This window comes from Haliotis rubra, unplaced genomic scaffold, assembly GCF_003918875.1.
Source record: "Haliotis rubra isolate DU_JTF1 unplaced genomic scaffold, ASM391887v1 Scf607, whole genome shotgun sequence".
NCBI classification, from domain to species: Eukaryota; Metazoa; Mollusca; class Gastropoda; order Lepetellida; family Haliotidae; genus Haliotis; species Haliotis rubra.
The window spans coordinates 135,411-159,301 of NW_025767310.1; the positions used below are offsets into that span (position 1 = coordinate 135,411).

A 23,891-nucleotide genomic window follows, 5' to 3' on the forward strand; every position below is an offset into this window, starting at 1 on the left:
TGCACTGCTTCAACTTAACATTAAATGGTATCTTCGCATTCTGCACTGCTTTAACTTAACATTAAATGGTATCTACACATTCTGCACTGCTTCAACTTAACATTAAATGGTATCTTCGCATTCTGCACTGCTTTAACTTAACATTAAATGGTATCTACACATTCTGCACTGCTTCAACTTAACATTAAATGGTATCTTCGCATTCTGCACTGCTTTAACTTAACATTAAATGAACACGTCACAATTTAATTCTGGACTCACAAAAGTCCAGAAACTCTCCGCACTGTGGGCACTTTCTGACGAGGGATTTGACCAAATTAAACGTGCAGTTGTTATGAATATATGCCAAGGATGAATAAATGCAAAAAGAATTCTTCGAAAACTTTAAATTTAAACTCGCTCGCCCATGGGCGAGAATGTTTAATTTCGATCAGAATTCAGGTTTTGGAGGTAGTAAATGAATGAGTGTATGTTCATAAGCATCATGACACAAATTTCAATTCATTTTGACTTAAATTCGACTAACTTAGAACGATATTGAAAAATCTCGCCCATGGGCGAAAAACATTTTGGCCCATGGGCGAGAATATTTACTTTTACTCAAAATACATGTTTTTCCATGTTTTGGAGGTTATAAATGAATGAGTGTATACTTATGGGTATCATGACACAAAATTCAACTCATTTTGATCTAATTCAGCTAATTTAGAGCGATATTGAAAAATCTCGCCCATGGGCGAAAAACATTTTGGCCCATGGGCGAGAATAGTTACTTTTACTCAAAATACATGTTTTTCCATGTTTTGGAGGTTGTAAATGAATGAGTGTATCTTTATAAACATCGTGACACAAATTTCAACTCATTTTGACTTAATTCGACTAACTTAGAGGGAAATTAAAAAATATCTCCCATGGGCGAGAAATATGTTGGCCCATGGGCGAGAATATTAATTTTACTCAAAATACATGTTTTTTCCATGTTTTGGAGGTTGCCTTGCCCCCTTCAATGTTCCCATAACACCCCCTCACCCCACCCCAGTTTAACACCTTTTTCTTTCTTTACCCATTATTTAATTATAAACAGCTTAACTGTTTCCAAAATAAGCTCCCCCTATGCTATACAATTCCCCCCCCCACCCACCCCACACACACACACACTCTAACAAGCCCCACTTTATATCTATCAGTTTAGTTCTATTTCTCATCTCTTCTCATCTAATTACATCAAACTACATTATTTTTTTCTTTTCCCTCCCTAATCACGGCTTTTTATTTATTATCATGTTTGTAGCAGTTTTCATTCAAAATTCACTTAGGTTAACACCCCATCATTTACATTTTTGGGGTATGGTGGTTTATCCCTTATTATACACATATTAATTACTTTAGCTCCCACGTACCCTGTCGGCGTTATAGGCTACAGCCAGAAGCCGACGTTAAACTCATGATCATCATCATATGTAGTGACTAGGCACTTTAAACATTAGAAGTAATGCCATGGAACAAGTTATCTAACTACAGTATGACGTGATATTGTATAGTAGATGATTTGAGAATACAGAAGCACTGAAAAAGCATCGTTTTTTACCACCAAGGGCATAACACTGGTGATCCCGTTCAGGATCGAGTGATGACTGAAAATGTCAAAAATGACGCTTCGCAACAATCTGCGAATGATCCAGAGTTCTATCATTTTTATGTGATATGGCTTCACAGAACAACACAAAGGTACTACCTTGTGTTGGAAACTGTATCTGACATACTGCTTCAATGATACATTGATTCATAAAACAGAACAGAAATCACAGCAAGATAAGCCCCAGTACTGTAGCTTATTTATTAATTTGTTAACGTAAAACATGCAAAATAACTCAGTGCAATTGGAAATGTGGCTCGTCAATGGTATGCGTGTACGAACAGATAATATCAAAACATACACGTCGGAACAGTCAAAATTAAGATATTGTTGAATATGAAATATTACTTTGAATTTGTAATTCTTGTAACATAAACAGTATTGTGAGAGCTTTAACTGTATTGAAATATGTCTTGTCAATCCTATTGACATTTGCCAATAACCACTTCCAAATAAAATAAATAGTCTATGCTGCTTCAGAACAAATAATGGTTAATTAGGGAGCCCCAACTGGGTAATTAAGGAAAGAAATCAATACACTGTCACTTCCTGCCCAGGACGTCACACGTCACCACTCAGGAGCTAAGAGCATTGTCAAACCTTCTCACAAAGCACAAAACAGCATCAAAACTGTGTTTTTATTCTAAGTGACACTCGGTATGGCGTTATAGTATTCATTGTTGAATACATTCTATCGTGGGCAACCCCACACTTGTGAGGTGTACCTACCCAGGTTCGCCCGTTTCGTTTTAATATTTTGTGATCAATTATTTTGTAATTCCCGTCTGCCCGTCACGGCTATTCTTCGCCCGAGGTTTTAAGGAGTACACTCCACCCCACCCCCCGTCCCCAAAACCCCTATTTAAATAGAAACATGAAGCAATTCCACATAAATAAACATGCAAAGTACACTCAATATGGCTGACCTATCCCATAGACTAACGAGATGTTTTCATATTAGTGGTTAGTGGTATATTTTAACACTAATTATGAGTTTGTTACTTTTTGTGCAGAAATACTTTGATCAGAATACTAATGTTTATTGACTTCGGCTTCTCACAGTTTGTGTTCATAATGTTCACTTTGATCAAAACAGGATTATAGATTTCCCATGTAACTAATTGAGTTACTCCCAGAGGTACAGAGGTGGATACGACGGGTTTTGGGGCTTCCTCTGCTCTCCCTATGAATAACTGACAAGAAACTTGAAACCAAGATCGATGCATAGATAGTTTTTCATTTCTACCATCGATTAATTGCTTTCGGAATAATTGAAATTCATCGATAGTTTGATGCATCATTACATCCCTATTAATTATATCGCTTAATATATTCTTATGCACCTGAGTGCAACCAACCATAACTTTTGTGTCTGGGACGTCTAACTAATCGGAGGACACCAGAGAGTAAGTTGCATGCAATATTTTTAATATTGCCCTTGTGGATTTCCATTATGAATTGCACACATTATGTTTTGCACACAGTGTACATCACTATCTATGTAATTGTATTATTGTTATGGAGCGACATTGACATGCATGTTTATGTTTGTTTGCCAATCCCGTCATGATTACTCGAAGAAAACATGTTTAAACTACAGTAGAACATGGATATAGCGAACACGGATATAGCGTACAAACAGATATAGCGAACAAATTTAAAAGTCCCGTCAATAGTCCTTTATAATATCATTAAAATTATACGCGAATAACGAACTCGTGAGTAGCGAATTAACGGCTATAGCGAACTGATTTACTACCCCCAAGACCCAATTAACGACGTGATTAGCGAACTCACTCAGTGTCAGCTCAGCCACTTAGCGGTATACATCAATCTTGTTGGTGGCGAATCAACATTGTTTCATGGTCATTATTTAATTAACAAAACATGTCGTGTTTAAAAGCTTGACTGGTATACAGGTCTTCGTTCACTCTCGTCACTATGGCAGGCAAACGTAAAACGTATACATTAAAATATCCATAGTATTAATATGTAGTCTTTACATTAGGCAATGAGGAATACACAATATATTCAAGATTGAGTTTCCTTTTTAAAAATTGTCAATATTTTTGCTACAGTAGAAAAGATTTACCTTGACTTCGTTATGTACAGGTCCGTGGTTGTGGTATCTTGGTATTTTAGAAACTATGTCGTTAAGACAGTTGAGAGTGTTGATCTGTATGCAGTCTTTCTGCATGCATTTTCACGAGATCCATTCTCCCCTTTTCCTCTCTTTCACTATGAACATATAACCATTTACACAAAGGTATCTTCCACCACGAAATGTAGGGAAAACTTTGAAGTCTAATTGTGCATTTGCCATAACTGGCAAATTCACTCACATTCTGGTACACGTGTCTTATTTCGTTTCCTGGGTGAGCTGAGTTAACACATTTTACATTTGGTAGAAAACTAGTGTCCTATTCCCTTAATACAACACCGTCGTCACAACATCAAACATCCAAGGATTTTTACTACCCAGTAGACATCACTTGCTTGATAACGGTTTTAGCAGCTACGCCGAAACGGGGTGTCTCCAGTTTGCCAGCAGATATTGTTTAAAGGTTTCAGGTCACTGAACCATGCTAATCTCTTGAAACAGCAGGTGATACACTTTTTAGTTACCCCTGGGCTGGTGAACACAGTTCACCTTACCATTGCGCTGAGCTCGTGAACACAGTTCACCTGAACTGACACTAATACGAGTGAGTGATTAAATTAATGATTGATGTTATGTTTAAACTGAACACATCACTTATCTCGTTGACATATCAATCTGATAAGAAATAACATTGATGCAGTTGCAGGGGATGGTTGTGTGAGACCTAAGAAGAACAAATATCGCCAGCTTGAAGAACGGCTAGACCGCGAGGATAGACTGCTGCAAGATGGTGTCGAGACTCCACTTGCTTACGGTGTGTCTCACCTTGTGGGACTATGAATAATGATGTATGCTTGTGATATTTTGTAATAATGTATGTTTGTATCATGATTGTAGTGCATGTATTGCCTAATGGTTGTATTTCATAATACTGTTGATGAGATTGATGAAGACGATAATATGTATATTGAAATGAATGAAGTCACAGCGTCAATTTTATGGGCAGCCAAAATACCCTGGACCATATTACACACGGAACAACCTGCCCTGCACGCTCATTCATTGGGTGTCCTCTTATCCCAGGTAACCCACTGCTGCCTGTTGGGGGTACACCGCCGAAATGCCGCTTACATTATAATAAAGAAGTTGTATATCCATATAACTTTCTCCGTTGTTCAAATTATCATGGTATCAACAGATATTGCATTGTCGTACGAATTCATGAGAGATTTTCAAGTTATTGTGTTGTCATCCACATGTTGATTTAGCTGGTTTCTTCCTCATTTCCAATTTCATCATTCTGAGTTTCACCTCAGTTGAGTATTTCAGTGTAGCTCGCAAAGACGAGATGACGGAGCGGAACGATGACGTTTAGTTTATCTCCGCGTTCAGTTACGTAATTTCCGCAAAGCGCCTGCGACAATTTGCGCCGAAAAAGTGTCCCATCCGTTGGTCTTGTGTATTGGAGTTAAACAGCCACGACTTTCAAGTGTATTTTGCTTTCCATATATACAATCCATTGATCACCCTGGGCTAAGTGTGAGATGTACAGGTGCTCGTGAGGGTGTTTTTTAAAAAAAAGACTGACTGCGCTTATCGCGCAGCCAAATATCGTACATTCTAAGGAAATCTCGAATTAATTGTATTATAAGGTGTCGAAATGGTGTTAAATTCTCTTTTGTGCATTAACTTATTTGTCATGCAAAATTGGTGTGTATATATGTGTGATTGAACAACCCTCTTTACTGAGATAGGAATAGGAACTTTAACCTTTCTCAAGACGTGCACATTTATGCGTATATGCTCTTGAAAACCTTGTTTGGCAACGTGCCTTTCAATTTTGCTATTGTGTGCATGTACATATTGTATTTCAATTTTGAACATATGGTTTAAACATATTCATATTCTCAGAGAATCTGGTTTGGTAAACAAGCAAAACATTGCTTTTATTAATACCTCACCGGTACATATATAATATAACAGAATACACAAGAACTGGATACACAAAAACGTCAAATTAATTCCTATCATAAGTAGTAGCAAACTGTCACTGACGCCTTCGGCTAGGTGGATAAAACGGGACGCAAAAATCCCCGTATACACCGCATCACAATAGTAAACAGAATTTATCTTAACGAATGTTTAAAGATAGACAGATAGACATAGTTTATTAAAGTGTCCCATGTATGTAAACAAGATATAAAATACATATAAAATAAACACATAATGTTTTACATACATCCAGCCTTAACAGACTTATGTGACACTTTTATCTAGAGGGTCAAAATATACATCCTAGAAATAGCAATAGCATGAAATCCAGTCATTTCACTAACATGGTACTGACTAGTCGATTTGAACCACAGCTTCACGGTTCACTGACTGCCGTGGATGCATATTATCAAGGGTACAGCTTCATTAAGCCTTATGCAACCAACCATAACATGTGCTGTTTTAAGCGGTCTGTCTTTTGGGAGGTCTATCTTATAGGAAGATACCGTTTTTTTCCATGGGGCGGGATATAAATGATTTATTCTGCCTGATGATTTGTACAACACTACCCAAGCAGTGCACAACCGTGCACCCGGCATACATTGTAATGTGTTCGGTTGTAGAAGAAAAGTCATAGGAAAAAAAGTCATGGAAAAAAGTCATAGATTTGGGTAGGATAAAAAGTCATAAACTCAAAAAAGGTCAGTATTGATAATGTATTTATTTAACAAGTCCTAACAATATTATCATCAACAGCACTACCAAATTTGAACCTAACTTATAAAATTAATGTAATCATTCAAGTAAAATACATGACATCAGAAAATGCACTATCATCATAACACTTTCATCTGCAACAGCACTACATCAGTCAGTTGTCCTAGCACATTTTATTTAACCGAATGTTCCAGCCAATGCCGTGAAGAGTTTGGATCACAGTCTGACGGCCAGCGTGTCTTATATTAGCTGCTAGAAGGGAGTCATTTGAGTAAAAGCATTAACTGATAATCCCAATGAGTTCATTAATGGGTGTGATATCGTCAAGCTCAAAGCTAGTTAAACAAACAATCATGTGACTTGTGACTTTTAATCCCACAATCCGTTAAGAACTAAACAAATAATAATCTGTTCATTTCTCCTGTTTTGATCAGATCCAATTGCTTACAGCGTCACACTAAAGGAATAATTAACTTGAAAGTGAAATAGTATAAACAAAGTAAATAACTGGAGAACATGATGTTTTACAATAGTTATTTTTTCTATGACTTTTTCCATGACTTTTTTCCTATGACTTTTTTTCCATGACTTTTTTTCCGTCCACCATTTGTTCAAGGTCACGTGAATCAATCAGAGATAGACATTATTACATGAGGTAGGGTAAATGTGCATTGTACGTGCTTAGGAACCTTGAACTTGCAGTTACATTTCATTATTTGTGTACAGATATTGGTCTAGAATAATTTATCAATTCGTTTAGTCTTCAAGATGTATTGATGCAGGGACTCTATTATGTTCTTGTTGACATTGTTGGTAGTTAGAGGTGTTCCTAATTTTCACAGTTTGGAGAGAGTGAGCGAGTGAGTTTTGTTTTACGCCACATTCAGCAATATTCCAACTATATGGCAGCGGTCTGTAAATAATCGAGCCTGGACCAGACAATCCAGTTATCAACAGCATGAGCATCGATCAGCGCAATTGGGAACCGATGACATGTGTCAACCAAGCCAGCGAGCCTGACCACCCGATCCCGTTAGTCGCCTCTTACGACAAGCATGGGTTACTGAAGGCCAATTCGAACCCGGACCTTCACGGGTTTCACAGTTTTGTCTTCTTGAGAGGGTACGTAAGTCTCAAAACATTTGAAGTAAATTTGGATATACCAGGTTTATAATAGTAGGATACTTGTGTTTTTAAGTGATGGTTAAATTTGTGCACAATCGCCAACGTATGAAGGGACCATGTAAGTCCTTCTAGGGTGAAGGGGTGGTATGGGAGCACTGAGGGGGCAAGGCAGGCTGAGCGAGTGTAGTAATTGAGGGGCTATGGGCGGCCTTGACCTTGGAGTTTGTTATGGTTGGTGCTTGAGAGGCGGCGGGGGTCGGTGGTGGCTGGAGGCGCGCGGACCTCGGAGGAGACAGTAGTTGTTGGGAGGTAGAGTTGGTGTGAAATAATGAAGGAATAGAGAGGCGCGCGGACCTCTGAGAAGACAGATGGTTGGAGAGAGAGGTGAAGTTATAGATGGCTTGATAGTGAGCAGAAAGTGGATCGAGATTGCTGGGTTGAGAGGTGGGCGCGGACGTCGGAGAGGACAGTCACGCACATATGGTGAATTTGGAGTGACTACATACCTATCCGTGAAACAATTAAGTAATGAAACAATAGGCGAGAGCTTTCAATACAACTGATAGCTCATGACAGGTAATTAATGACAGATGGTCGGATTGGGGTGTGCTGATAGTTATAGCCCGGGAAAGCCACTTTTAAGAAAACAAGAGTTGAAAATGGTTTGGCTCAACCGGCAATGGGTATGGTTGAGTGATCGTGTGAATGTGGATCTCCCGGCAATGCGCTATTAGCTAATCCATGTTACCGTAAATAATGCAGATTTTTTAATATCGCTCTAAGTTAGTTGAATTAAGTCAAAATGAGTTGAAATTTGTGTTATGATGTTTATAAACATACGCTCATTCATTTATAATCTCCAAAACATGGAAAAACATGTATTTTGAGTAAAAGTAAATATTCTCGCCCATGGGCCAAAAATGTTTTTCGCCCATGGGCGAGATTTTTTTAATATCGTTCTAAGTTAGTCGAATTAAGTCAAAATGAGTTGAAATTTGTGTCATGATGCTTATAAACATACACTCATTCATTTACAACCTCCAAAACATGAATTCTGATCGAAATTAAACATTCTCGCCCATGGGCCACTGTTCGCCCATGGGCAGCTCCATGGGCGAGCGAGTTTAAATTTAACGTTTTCAAAAAAAAAATTTTGCATTTATTCATCCTTGGCATATATTCATAACAACTGCATGTTTCATTTGGTCAAATCCATCGTCAGAAAATGCCCACAGTGCGGAAACTTTCTGGACTTTTGTGAGTCCACAGTTAAATTGTGACGTGTTAATGGTATTTCCGCATTCTGCACTACTTCAACTTAACATTAAATAGTATCTACACATTCTGCACTGCGTCAGCTTAACATTAGATAGTATCTACGCATTCTTCACTGCTTTAACTTAACATTAAATGGTACCTATACATTCTGCACTGCTTTTACTTAATATTAAATTGTAACTATGCATTCTGCACTGCTTTAACTTAACATTAAATGGTATTTCCGCATTCTGCACTTCTTCAACTTAACATTAAATGGTATCTACACATTCTGCACTGCTTCAACTTAACATTAAATGGAATCTACGCATTCTTCACTGCTTTAACTTATCATTTAATGCTATCTTCGCATTCTCCACTGCTTCAAATTAACATTAAGTGGTATCTATGCATTCTGCACTTCTTTAACTTAACATTAAATGGTATATATCCATTCTGCACTTCTTCAACTTAACATTAAATGGTATATATTCATTCTGCACTGCTTTAACTCAACATTAAATGCTATCTTCGCATTCTGCACTGCTTTATCTTAACATTAAATGCTATCTTCGGATTCTGCACTGCTTTAACTTAACATTAAATCCTATCTTCGGATTCTAAGTGCTTTAACTTAACATTTAATGCTATCTTCGCATTCTGCACTACTTCAACTTAACATTAAATGTTATCTTCGCATTCTGCACTGCTTCAACTTAACATTAAATGGTATCTATGCATTCTGCACTGCTTTACGTATATTTATACATATTTATAAGAGTTCTCTGTACAATTTTGATCACATTTATTTCTTCAAAACCCTATCATCACCTCCATATGTTTATAATAATGTTTCTGTTATACTAAAAGCAACAGTCACTGAAACAGGGTATTTCTTTATAAGTTACCTCATAAGATACTTCAAATAATACTGAAAGGCTTTCGCCCAAACACAGTTTGCGAGTGTGCGAGTTTAGTTTTATTCCAGCTATATTGCGACGGTCTGTAAATAATCGAGGCTGAACCAGACAATCCAGTGATCAACAAAATGAGCATCGATTTACGCAACTGGGATACGATGACATGTGTCAACTAAGTCAGCGAGCCTGACCACCCGATCCCGTCAGTCGCCTCTTATGACAAGCATCGGTTTTTGAAGATCAATTCTATCCCGCATCTTCACGGGTTAGTATGCAGTAACCATAGGTCGTAAATACTTATAGGCGTTTACAGTATCGACTGAAGTGCTGTTGTATGTCTAATGTTCTTACCACATGATTATAAAACACTATCATCTTAGATCTTGTATGTTGTCTTTAGAAATGGAGGTAAGCTCTCTAAATATGAAAAGTGGCTTTTGAGTGGCATGAGAATAGATTGTGTCCCATGGTATAAATATTTGGGTGTTCTTTTTTCTCAAAGCTCGTCGTGGCATAAACATTTTGATAACTCCATTCTACAATCTAAAAGGCCCTCTATAGTATTATTAGGTCACTATCGAAGCTAAAACCTATTCGCGGTGACATTTTCTTCAGGATTTTTTATTCAAAAGTGTTACAAATCCTACTTTATGGGGCTGAAGTCTGGGGGGTTGGATTGTGATATTAGTTCACCAATCGAGAAAGTTCAAACTCTGGCTTGTAAGTATCTGCTTTGTGTCAAAATATCAACCCCTAATCACATCGTTCTGGGTGAGTGTGGCAGATACCCTGTCTATGTTTATGCTTACAAACATTGTATTAAATATTGGTATAAATTGTTGAATATGCCAGTATCTCGTCTGCCCAGAAAGTACTATAACTTATTATTGTTAGATGCTAGCCATGGTAAAACAAATTGGGTATCAAAGCTTAAGTTATTACTTTACAATATGGCATTTGGATATATATCGGAAAGACAGTATATTAGTAGCTTAAATTCCTTCCTGTCTGAATTTATGATCAGGGCTCAGCATATATCCCATCGAGAATGGCATAACTCGTAATCATCAAGTTCTCTTTTCAAGCGTAATCTATCTATGGAACCATATCTAAGTGTTATTAACGTTAGTAAATTTCTCATTGCACTCGTACAGTTTCGCTGTGGTTCCCATCAATTAAATATTGAGACAGGTAGATACACAAATAAGCCCAGACATCACAGGTTATGTAGCATGTGCGACAATGGATATATAGAAAACGAGTATCATTTCCTTTTAGTGTGTACTGCATACAGTTCCTTGCGCAATCATATATGGCTGCAAACATTTAATATTTGTAATATGGGCCGATGGCCTACATACACTCTGCGAATAAAGAATTTGAGCATTAATATCCATTCAACTTGTTTATGACTAGTTGTGTAGATTTAAAACAGAATCGTATGTCCGCACCAGATCATCATTAGATAACAAAGTAATACTATACAATCCAAAAACGAAACGCATAGGCGTTTTGTATTTTTTAAAATCTATTAATTACCTTTTGTGTTCAAACAATCGTGAAATATGTAACAGAAGTGTTGATAACATGAATTTGCACAATTGCACAAGTAAAAAGTCGACTTTACCTGAAAATGTTGATTTTGATGAGATTTCTTAAGGATTAAAAAGGCATCGCAACAACGCAACAGAAATCACCTTCCAGTTGAAATTGTGCAGCAAAGAGCATGCACTGTCTGGCTATGAAAATTCAGATTACTTTCGGAAATCGGAAATCGGAAATCGTTTTGAAGGAGTTTCAAGGACAAATCTCTACGTCACGTCTTGACTCTGCCACACGGAACATCGCCATTGAAAGAATGCACGCTGGAGATTACCAATCTTCTATTGCCAGGCGTCTGAATGTTAGTCTGAGCACGATATCACGGCTTGCAGCTCGTTACAACCAACCAGGTATGACAAATGACCGTCCCCTGTACAGGCAAACCTCGAGTCACCACTGCAGCCCAAGATCGGTACATCCAGGTACTTCTTTTTGCATGATCGTACTGCCACGGGTGAGAGCACAGCAGCCAGGGTGCCTTAACTTCGGAGGATATCCGGTCAAACTGTACGGAACAGGTTGAGAGAGATTGGACTGAGAGCCAGGAGACCCGACGTGGGAAACCGTGCTACGTCGTCACCATGTGCTCAACATCTCCTTTGTCTAAAATTATCCACTTGGTTGTATAGACATTTTTTCTAAACTGATATAAACAGTCATGTACTAAAGTCTATTTGTTGACGAGTTATACATGTTTGAAAATACAACATTTTCGCAACATATTTCTGGCCTATGCGTTTCTTTTTTTGATAGTATATTTAACATTTAAATGGAAACACAAGATAAGGCGCATGCCATACAACCAGTGAGGGTGTAAAACAATAATGGACATCTCTATCTCGTGCCATTTGAACATGCGGTGTGAATGGACAATTTTCTACCTGGATTAATATTAACTGCTGATTTGATACTGCCTATGTTTTGATGCATACTTTTCATACCATTAAATATTTTACCTTAAACATGAGGAAACATGACCATGTCGAAAGCTTCTAAAGAATCAAATGCTATTTTCCCACCACACAACGGATATATATGACTATAGAAATATATATGTAGAACTAGGTGATGGATATAGCCAGCATTTAAAAGTACTGTCGGAAATAGAAAAAAAGAAGTTTTTTGGCTGTTACTCTGTATCCCTGAAATTTACACAATTGCAAATAGCATATGTCGAAATAACCCACATCGGCCTAACTGGGCATTCAGTGGGATGCGTAATAGGATATCCAGAAAAGCATGTTTACTCGTAAAATCGGGCAAAACTTAGAAAAAAAGGAGTAGCTGTTTAAAACAATAGATCAGACTATAGATGGCAGTTAGGTCGCTCAGCCAGGTGTGACGACGGACCATCGACACACCCAGCATGGAATGCACGTGCTGCCTAAAGGCACATGGTCATCTCAAAGATATTCTATACGTGTGCTTGTGTGTTGCATATGTCTCATGTATTTATTAACATCTCCCAACCCTACCCAACCACCGTCTGCGGCACCCGACCTGGTTTTGCTTTTGAGACGCCCCCATGTCTGCTTTTTATGGTGGTAGTGAGACTCCATGGGGGTGTCTAAGTGTTTCACAATTAAAAATAGTATTTTGTACGTCAGCTATCGTTTATAATGAAGCTAAGTCTAATTTCAAAATGGGCTTTCAAAAAGTGTCCTTTGTAATACCATATCATCGCACACTAATTTGCATAAAGCCAAGGTCTGTTCCAAATAAGTCGACTTGGACTTAGAAAAAACCCCGCATTGCTCATTTCTGCACTAACCTCTCCTCAGTAAAGTCCTTTTTCTACACTTCCTATCTCCCTACTACTGAGACTGATGTTAGGCCGAACTTAGTTTAACAGATATTTCACACTTTCACATATTACCTACATAAATTGTGGATATAAATGTGAAAAAACAGTGTGTTTTTTCTATTTCCGACAGTACTTTAGTGACAGATGATTGTCCGGTCCGGGTCGAGAACTTGGTGGACTATTCCTGATAATGGAGATATTTAACATCCAGCATCAATCTGTTGAGTGGCTTCTGTCATTAAGGTTCAGATACAGAATGCATTAACACGTCTTGGGCAGCGTTACATCCATGTCTGTCAGACACAGGCAAGCGCTGGACTGACAAAATCTGAAGCAGGTTAACGCACTAACGCACTACCAGGTGAATGTGTTGAGAAAGAATGTTTGGAAGTAAAGGTGAATGCCTGAAAACTAAGTTCTACCCGGGGGCCACGGCTTCCGTTGATTATTACGCCGATCTAGAGTAATTACATTTGACAGAATACCACATGCAAACAGTGAAGAAAAATATATTTCCTATTTTCCCATGTTCGGCACACGGGCATGTGGACAGAATGCACGGGTGAACCAGTGGCGACAGAAGGGCAAACTTACACCTGTACTTGGATAAATGAAAAACAAATGTACAAAAGCAACATAAATGTGATTTATTGTATAAATACGGCCTTGTACCGAGTTCAGCCTCGATATAGACCACATCCGTTCTATAGTCATACCAATTGCATTGGAATTCTCGATCCTTCTGCTGCTATTTGCGTACCAAAACGCAGTGGTTTCCGATCATTGGAGATGAAATCCATACGCACTCATCGGAAACACATCACAGACAAACACTCTAAACATTCAACAAACAACAGCGCACTATCCACAGAAGAGGGAGAAAAATGGATAGTAATTTGAACTGGTCTAGATCTTAAACAACAGACGAAAACTTAAAAGAGTTGAACGGTTTCCTTGCACCTCAACTGACGTCAGTGTGTCAAACTATTTGTGAAACATTGCAGACGATGTGAGTTGGAGAAGGAAAGACAGGCTGCCCACCTTACTGTGCAGGCATTGGAAGAAAACTTCAACAGTTTCATCGTACTGACGCAAACTTCATATAACAAGAATGCACAAAGAGAGAACACGAATAAGCAAAAGCACATTTGCTAATCTGGGTCGTTGTTTTCAGGCAGGCAGTGTTTAAATGGCCACACAAAGCCCTGCTGTTATGCAACTACTGATTGGGACGACATATATTAAGTAAATACAAGAACAACAGACGTATTTGCAAAATATGAATAAATAATCAGCGATAGAATCCCGTCAATAAACAGTAAAATATGTATCGTATATACAGGCAGGAAGCTATAAAATATCATTCAATAGTTTTCACCACACCGAGATTTATGTTCTCATCGAACAAATAATTACTCACCGGTTGCGTGATGTTTGCTGAAACATTTTTATGGCATAGGTGGCACAGTGGACAGTGTTCCATACATAGATACACCGGGGACGTTCTACCCCCATCACAGTAAACAGGGTTATCTTTGTGGCCTAGCTATCACGTTATACACCGGATATAATCTAAATATACATCATAATAATTCACCGCCATACAATTCCAATGGTTCGATACGACAAAAGCTCCATCTTTGCTACAATAGTAATGTAATTTTCATTCACACAGTACCGAGAACTCGCTATATACATGGCAGTAGATCGGGGCCATGTTGTACTCCACGGCAACAATTACCTCAAATACCACCGTGTTCTACAAAGTCATTCAAATTGAAGAAACCCTCTGACTTCACATGTGGAAAATGTATATCCAAAAGCGCTATGGATCATAAATATTTTCAGGGATATTTGAATAAAACTGAGCGCTCAGTCTTAACATCCAGTCCCCCAAAGTATTTATGGTCCCTAAGTTTTACAAGAACGAGATCAGTAAATCTATGTAAACTGTATAGTGAGCTGATCAATATTACTACGAACAGTGGAAAGATGAAGTAGAAAAGGCGTACTATATAATCACAGGTGAGTTGGGAATGAATATGACATTCAACCTCTGACTAGCATATCAACAGCTGTGAAGCAAACACTCTCCACAGACTCTATACACATGAGGTAGTTGTGTTGTACAGTCGGAATGGTAAGCCAAATGACCCCCAAATCAGAACTATAATGAATGAAAGAACATCATGGAAATAAATATATTTTCAATGAGAAATGTTCTCTAACAATTGCAATTGTAGAAGTGTATAGTTAATCAATTCTCGGAGGTAACAAGGCTGATCCTGTTTAGGCACAATAAAGACATCACTTCTCAGTATGTTCTAGTGAGTGTAGAAGGCATGGACAATGAACCGGGATAGTATATTATGGCAAATATTTATGGACAGCACCAAGGGAGCTAAGCACCGTGGGATTACAACCTGTGTGTGTTATAAAGTCATACATATGGATCACATTTGTCAGTGAACCCCTGAAATCCTGTAAGCATCTGATTGTCTCGTTCACGTCCCTGTTTGTAAATACGTTGCGAGGGGCAATAGCTACCATATTACATATACACAGCCCTATACAACAATGGATAACACCGTGCACACACGCCACTCAGAGGAATGGTATGAACATATTCGTGCAAGTCTGCGGAAGCGTATATTTTACCCAACTTCTATCTGTGGAAGTGAAACATGGGAGATGATTTTATGGCATCTTCAAGTGTTATGTGACAGGTGCATTTCAATGAAGACAAGATGACTCATTGATTTCAATGTCGTAGATCAAATCGCCGAGTCAGGGATAACACCATTATCATCTGTACATTAAGGGGGCTTTGTAAAACACAAACAAATAACCCCTCTATCTCTCGTTGACCATTTTATCTTGGATGCTGGGGTTGGGTGTTTAAAGCGCATAACGTGGACCAGGTAAGACAGGACATATTGGTGCTTCAGCTATCATACATACCTACATTGCTTGTATATGTACAATAAAGGGCTGATTCGTTTTTTGACGATATAGAAACACGATTCTAGCATTCAGGGGGATGCATACATACTGTACGTGATATGAATGACAATGCCTGTATATCACAGCGTACACTCTTTACAGATGGGTCTTAAAGCAGGGTGACAGTGTCCTCATACATTGGATGTTTAAATAGCTGTTCATCACAGTCACTTCATCAGCACTCCAGTGGGACTTGGTCCTCGATGCACTATTTTGCTCCGAATTCCCTGGTTCGAATCCAATGTCCAGATTCACTAATACTGTAACATGACAGGGTGACATGTTTGTCAGGATTTGTCGGTCTCGTTCTCCCGGAACATTTCTAGGAACATCGGTGGTATATCCCCTTTAGATTCAAGTCGCACGCACAACACGCGCTCTGCGTGCCTGGTGCTGATAGTACGTAGGTCAGTGACCTTCATCAGTACTTTGGCCCAATGAACTGGTTGGTGTGGTCGATTTTCGGCAATGTAACGCTTGTATGCTCCCAAAATGGCATCTTGCAATTTTTCTACTGCTTCGGGTTCTTTCAATCCGGATCGATCTGAAATGAGAATGAATAATGTAACAGAGATAGATGATTCTAGGTCACTACTTATCCATGAAACTGATCCTTGAAGAATCAGGAAAATATTTTTTTCGCTGTCACCTAAAACAGTTTTATTGAGACACATATAACTCTTGTTTTCTATTAATATATAGGCACCTTTAAGCAAACCATCAATAGTACATACGGTTGCCGTGACAGCATATTTTAAATGACGTTAATACTTAATTACATTCATCTCTTGATGAAGTAAAAGGCTTTCTGTTGACAGCTTCCCTACAGGCGATCTACATATATTCCGGCTCTATGATCAATTTATTGTCTCCCTTGATCTATATAATGAACTTAGCCCCGATTCCACCCTGCACATGGTGACGATGCTCACCTGACTGCATCAGCAACACAGCTGCCAGGAGCGCCACCTCCGTCTGGTCGAGCTCTAATTTAGCCAGCCCAAGAGCGAACTCAAATATAGGTTCCACCAATACTCCAAGAGAGCCTTTGTGGAGAGCCGACTTGTGTACAGTGAGGCCGTTTGGTAAAATGAGGGACTGTGTCCTGGCATCGAACCTGCATGCCGCCCGCAGACACATCACCTCCATGCAGCACGACTTGAGAAGCAGAATCTGGTCGTCCACGTTCAACTGCAATCGCAGAAAGCATGATGTTACATCTTGGTATATATTGGTCCATGTTTATAAGTGTGTATGCATGTCTAAAGCGGACAATTTAGTTCTTCCTTAACACTATGATGCAAAGAATAGGTGTCACGTTGTCCTCACCGTCACGGTTAGGGAGGATAAGATGCAGCAGCAGAGAGTGTGTATATACTCCTGGACATACCTGTACAAAACCTGGCACTCCTTTGGCGAACTCCACAACTTTGACAATAGACGGTGTCATCACCTCCGCCAACTGCTGCCAAGCCTCCGCCTCAGAGGTCTGGCTGGTATCGTACTCCGGCTGAAAACAAATCATGTATGTGAGAGTTGTTAACTGTGAGTGTGTTGGTGCTCTAACGTCGCTCTGGACAATCATTCCGTTATGTCACAGTGTGTCACCTATGGGAAGCTTTTTAAGTCCACTGGACAACCAAGACTCGATAGTGTTGTGCCCGCCAAACATGTCAAGCGATGAAGGTAAATGAGTCAGCACGTCACCTGATCAGTTTTGTCAAAATGATTTTGTGTAACGTCTTTGACAACATGGCAGCCTCACGTGATCAGAGGTGAAGAGGAGGACTTGCCTCGTGAATAACTCAGTGGCAATGATATCTGCTGATTTATAAGCATTAAATGTGAAACCATCAGGCGCCTGTACAGTTCTCTGGCGTACAAAACGTAGTCACAACATATTAAAGGAATGCTAGAGTGCGCATCTCCTGCCTGTACATCAGCTGGAACCAGTTGGTCTGTACAGGGTACTGAGATGCACATTGATCTCGGGACTGGTGTAGTAGGGGATGACAATAAATGTCAGCAGGCAGTGACACAAGTGGCCAGGTTGAATCCCACGGATATTCGTGTCTTACGTCCAGTCTTACATATCCAGTCTCCTAATATGTATACTTATTGTGATATGGATATTGCTGTCTTACATGTCTAATTTCATATACATGTACTTTAACAAACGATGGGCCGAGACACACATTGATGAGCGTATACATAAGGCTGAACTAACCAGGGGAAAACGGATGTTGGGCGTCTTGATCCGCGTGGCTTCATATGCGCCACAAATGTCTGCTATCAGCGACCTGTCCCTGTCCGACATGTGTTCGGGGACATTGTCCGCAGTGTCCAGTCTCAAGTCCTTTATGTTGTCCTGTTTTCTGCGTTCTCGATTCTCTTCGATCAGTTTCCGTTTAGCTTTTCGTTGTCTTTCGTTTAGCACCACTAAAAATAAATGAACAGGAGTGAAATATCAGTATGTTGTTGTTTATTGAAGACATGCAGAAAGACTTTGTTGCTGATTTAGATGATGATCCAATAAGTGCACTCATTCAGTTAAAGTTACAGCTGGATGAGGTGATGTCAAGTATACAGAAGGTGACAGTTTAATTCAAAATGAAATACTTTGATAAAGTGGAGCCAGGTATACTCACAGTCAGTTGCCATGCCGACCCTCACACACTTCTGGAAACGGCATTCTTGGCACTGGTTCCGTGTTGTTTTGTCAATGACGCAATTCCCGTTCCATTTACAATGATATTTCAAATTCTTCTGAATAGTCCGTCGAAAAAAGCCCTGTTAAAATATCCAAAAGTCCAACCATTATATTCACAGTAAAACTACGTGTATAACTACAAGCGTCTGTCAACCATTAAACCAGCAAGTTGCGGGATACACCAGAAACTCACAATTAACCCGTTTGGCCAATATTAGTACCCGGGTCTTTGGGCCAACGCTTTAACCAACAGGATATCCTGTCTCGAGCCAATGCAGTTCGGAATCTTAAACTCAATATTACATGGAAAAACATAGTTATATTCTGCACAAATTGCCCACAAACGAGTAACAGAACCACGATTTGTAGTCCCAATCACTTCCTAAGTAGTGAGTTACCTTGCAACCTTCACATGTCATGCAGCGGTAGTGGTAGCCCGTAGCGGCGTCGGAACACACCACGCATGGCTCCGGTCCATTGGTCAGGTCCATGTAACTTGGAATGTATGGGACACCTGCAACACAAACCGGCATGCTGTAACACAACCACACCCCATGTGTATATGGCGTGGTCAGAGTTGAATTACACACGGCTGATGTCTGCTTCACTGTACAACACCACAAACACAACTACTACAGATTCACCAAATACAACCTTGTACTCAAGGGTAAGCATGGCTTACATAGACATTGTGCCATCAGATGAAAGTACTGGGACAATATATTTGCTTATTGGTTAGGAAACCGGACAGTTAAACATGTGTTCTCTCTCGATGATTCCAAGCCCGATAAGTATCTTGGATTGCTAGATAGAGAATATAGTGACTATATTTGAAGTTAAGTGTTTAGGAAACGACGCACGTGGCAGTTTCCCTGGGACTACAATTCTTGTACATTATGGCTGTGTTGTAAGTGCGGTATGTTCCACATTGGTAATCAATTTTGAAAGCACTGGTAGTTTTGTGAAGTGACAAGTAAATATCAACATCGCATACTGGCAGCAGCGCAGACGTACAACACATAGATACAACACATAGATACGGCACAGAGCTAAGACACTGCGATACAACACATAGATTAGGGCACAGAGCTACGACACTGCGATACAACATAGAGGTACGACACTGCGATACAACACATAGATACGGCACAGAGCTACGACACTGCCATACAACACATAGATACGGCACAGAGCTACGACACTGCCATACAACACATAGATACGGCAATGAGATACACCACATAGATACGACACTGCGATACAACACAGAGATACGACACTGCGATACAACACATAGATACGGCAATGAGATACACCACATAGATACGACACAACGCATAGATACGGCAATGAGATACACCGCATAGATACGACACTGCGATACAACGCATAGATACGGCAATGAGATACAACACATAGATACGACACTGCGATGCAACACATAGATACGACACTGCGATACAACACATAGATACGACACTGTGATACAACACATAGATACGGTTCCCGTGGCTAAGCATACCGTCACACTGTATAGACATTGTCAGCAAGGATGGTAAATCAATACGTTCTATATAGTATTTAGATCAGGTTATCTGATGTGTTAAGGTCATCAGCAGTGCAGTGCCGTCAATGTGTTACCAACTGATTCTACCTCCAGCACCACGAACCCTGGATATGCCGGATCCTAGTCTGTCTCGCAGACCCTTGACAATAAGAAAAAGGGGAATTTAACTCACGTGTCGAATGATTGTGCAAATATAGATTGCCTATGTTCTGATCCCATTTTGTATCTTAAACATTTGGAGTCTTTTGTAATATGTTTCTAAATAAGATATGTTTTTTGCTGTGACATAATGAGGTTCAAACTTGCACCTTTTACCAGCTAGGCTTCCCTCACACAACAAACATATCACCAGGCTTAGACTAAGGCTCAGTCTCTGAATATATATAATTTTGATAGTAACAAACATGCCCATTTAAATTGAAAAGGAGCCCTAGAGAGGCCAGAGATCCTGAACCTGAGGAAATCTAGACTTGCTTTATTTAGGGCTTTAGCACTGCAGAGAGGGCTTGGCAGTAGGGAAAATAATGTGGTTCAGAGACTGTGAGACAGGCTACACAATGCTGTACATGGTCCAAGTCGGGGCCATGGCAAATCCGGTATCTCGAGAGATGGTTTGTCGTATAGGTAACGTATCTGGTATGCTGTTCAGTCTCATTCATTAGTGTTCTGTAATTGTGTTTTTGTAGTTATCATTTGCCACTGTACAACTCTGGTATACCAGAGACAACCATTAAATACTAGCGGACACGTGTTCAGCGTGTTCCAGAGAGACCGAGCAAGCGGCCGACATTTGCACGGCATATCAATGGTTCGTTAAGAACTAAGGAGTAAAAAGGTTGAGTTTTGAGTTGTTCATATTTCACTAAAGAGACAAACGGTTAAAATTGGACCTCATTTATTCAATAACCAGTACAAAAGCATAGGAAATCAGCGACGAAATGAACCCGAATCCCGCCTTGCAGTGTAACGTCTCGTAACAATGTACGGCCGAGCTCAACTAACACCACATTGGCTGTCCTTCGCTGGTCATTACAACACGCGGTATTGACTCACAGGATGGGTCAGCAGCTCACAGCTTGAACACTAATGGTCAGCCCATTGTCCAACCCATGCTCTGCCCACAGGGTCACGGCTAACACGCTCTTGGCTCGGGCAGTTATTATTAGCTCAAGCTGGCCGACGGAGAATGACCTTCACCTTTCATTAACTGGCTGACCATACGTGAGGTCACTGTGACCCAGCCAGCCATATGCTACTGACAGAAGAAATGTTGGTCTCACTGATGTATTCATGACGTATCTCAAGTCAATATCTAAGATGTCAGAAATTGACAACATTATAGATTTGCGAGGTAGAATAAAGAAAAATCATAGTTTTATTTATAAGTATATTGTAACATTTGCGAGGATGATATTTTGTTTCATCTGCCAACTATTTCTCAAAATAACAACCAAAAACAGTTATGCTATATATTTCCCACAAATACCTGGATCAACCCATCAATGCTGACAAACCACTGTCAGCAGAATACTTAGCTGTGATGTAATATTGTCATGCTGGACTACAATTACAATGTGGCTTGAAAACTACATAAATGTAGATCAATCACTGAAAGTACTAAAAATAGTAAACTACTTTTGTATAGGTGGTCGAATGTGTTGGTAACATAGCTTGATTATTTAACTTATTGAAATCGCCGTTCTCCCTACCGTTGCGCTTGGGAACAGCTGGGCAATGTGACCTTGAATCCTGAACAATGACTGGCGTGCAGGGTCATGACGCAACACTACAACGTCACTGCCACTCCAACACACCACCATCAGTGATGACGTAACATTACACGACCGCTCGATACAAGAACAAAGACCCCAGCAGCAAGCCTCAGCAGCGGCAACACACGTAATATCCAGATAGCCAAGGAGGTCGACAAACACCTTGTCCGAGTCCACGTAATATACCATGTCGTAGTAAGTCAACTATTTTGGGTTGTTTCTGCTTTTATAAGCATTGCAAACCCCAAACTTGTTTATGCTGCTGTGGTACACTTCCTCATTATAAGCAAGGCATAAACAATAGCAGGCAATCATTAAATACGCAGGGGTTATACTTTTATCAATGTGATTCTGACCATAATAGTTCCTGTTGACATTGCTGTGTCCAATAACCAGGACAGGTAACTGATAACTAGTGAAATACATTATTGAATATTCAACAAGGAAATAACGCAACGGAAACCCTTGACGTAACTGCTGGAGCTCACCTTTCCGCCTTATGCTTCCCCCGGAGGTGGATCCGTCGGTGGAGCTGCTGTCGGTGTCCCCCGATGTATCCCGTGACAGAGAGGGGGAATCCATACTGACACTCCCCCAAACAACGCCGTCCGCTCCGCTTGACCACCGTCCACTGCACTCGCTACCGTGGCCTTGTATGGCTTGCTCCAGGTTGAAACCGGATGGTATGCTTATGTCAGCGACTCTGCTGAAATACTAATATAAATGTCCTCAACATGAGTATAGTCCACTCTCGCACCGTGGTCAGTTCCCCACCATGTCCACACTTCAACTGATGCTGACCACGGGCGAGCTAGTATGACCACTGCTGTGATGTAACAATTAGAAGCTGAATACTAGTTTGGACCATTCATAAGAAGGGGTGTCAGGATATCGTCATCGTTTAAGTCCCTTCAATCGCTTCTGATTCATTAATTGTTTAAGATCTAATATATCTGTATATGACAATCAATGAGATCCCAATGTTGTTCGAATACTGTTAACCACAGTTAATAATCAAAGGGAAACGTGATTGTATAGAACTATGACCCCTTGGCTTAAATGAATCATTCCATATCGCAACAATATGGCGGCCGTTGGTAGGGCCCACTGGGAGTATCAAACAAGTTTACACGTGAACAGTAAAAATAATAAAGTTACTTAAATTGCTGTCATTGCAAGGTGTCTTCTAAAGGGAAAGGTGTTCATAAAACGACGCGCCCATCAGTCCCTTTAGCCCCTGAAAAGTTGGATATATGCAAGGTCTCATCGTTAACTGACCCTTCTGTGACCCCTACAAACATCATGGTACAGTCCATTCCCAATGCAGACTGGGACAAAAGTTAGTCATGTCCTACAGAAGCGATCATAGCTGCATGCCCTTTGAGGTCAAGGAGGCGTGGTCAAACTTGACCAACGCCAGAAAACAATTGCACCATGTTATACAAGTCTTACGTAATGTGGCTTCTATCGGAGACCAATGTCCGTTAGTACATGGGCCACTGGAGACTGGAATGACTGACCAGGCCATGAAGCATGACGGTCATAGCCCAGGCCGGAGTGAGCCAATGCCACTAATTGGGTAATATACGCAAGGTTAGATCACTGCCTCAGGCCAGTATGGATTAACACCTCAAGCTAGTGGTATTGACTTGGAAAAGGTGTGATTTCCTACACCTGTAATCTGA

The 23,891-nt window shown here is 39.9% G+C and overlaps 1 protein-coding gene across 1 annotated transcript; it reads right to left on the reverse strand.

Annotated features, from left to right (window-relative positions):
- Window positions 1-16,444: 16,444 nt before the first annotated feature.
- On the reverse strand, window positions 16,445-22,870 carry LOC124255731 (thyroid hormone receptor beta-like). The gene is made up of 7 exons (XM_046689637.1): window positions 22,695-22,870; window positions 19,266-19,381; window positions 18,806-18,947; window positions 18,385-18,596; window positions 17,548-17,667; window positions 17,090-17,348; window positions 16,445-16,701 (listed from the first exon to the last, which is right to left on the reverse strand). The coding sequence occupies exons 1-7, from the start codon at window positions 22,786-22,788 to the stop codon at window positions 16,445-16,447; spliced, it is 1,200 nt and encodes a 399-aa protein (XP_046545593.1). The 5' UTR covers window positions 22,789-22,870.
- Between the last annotated feature and the right edge of the window lie 1,021 nt (window positions 22,871-23,891).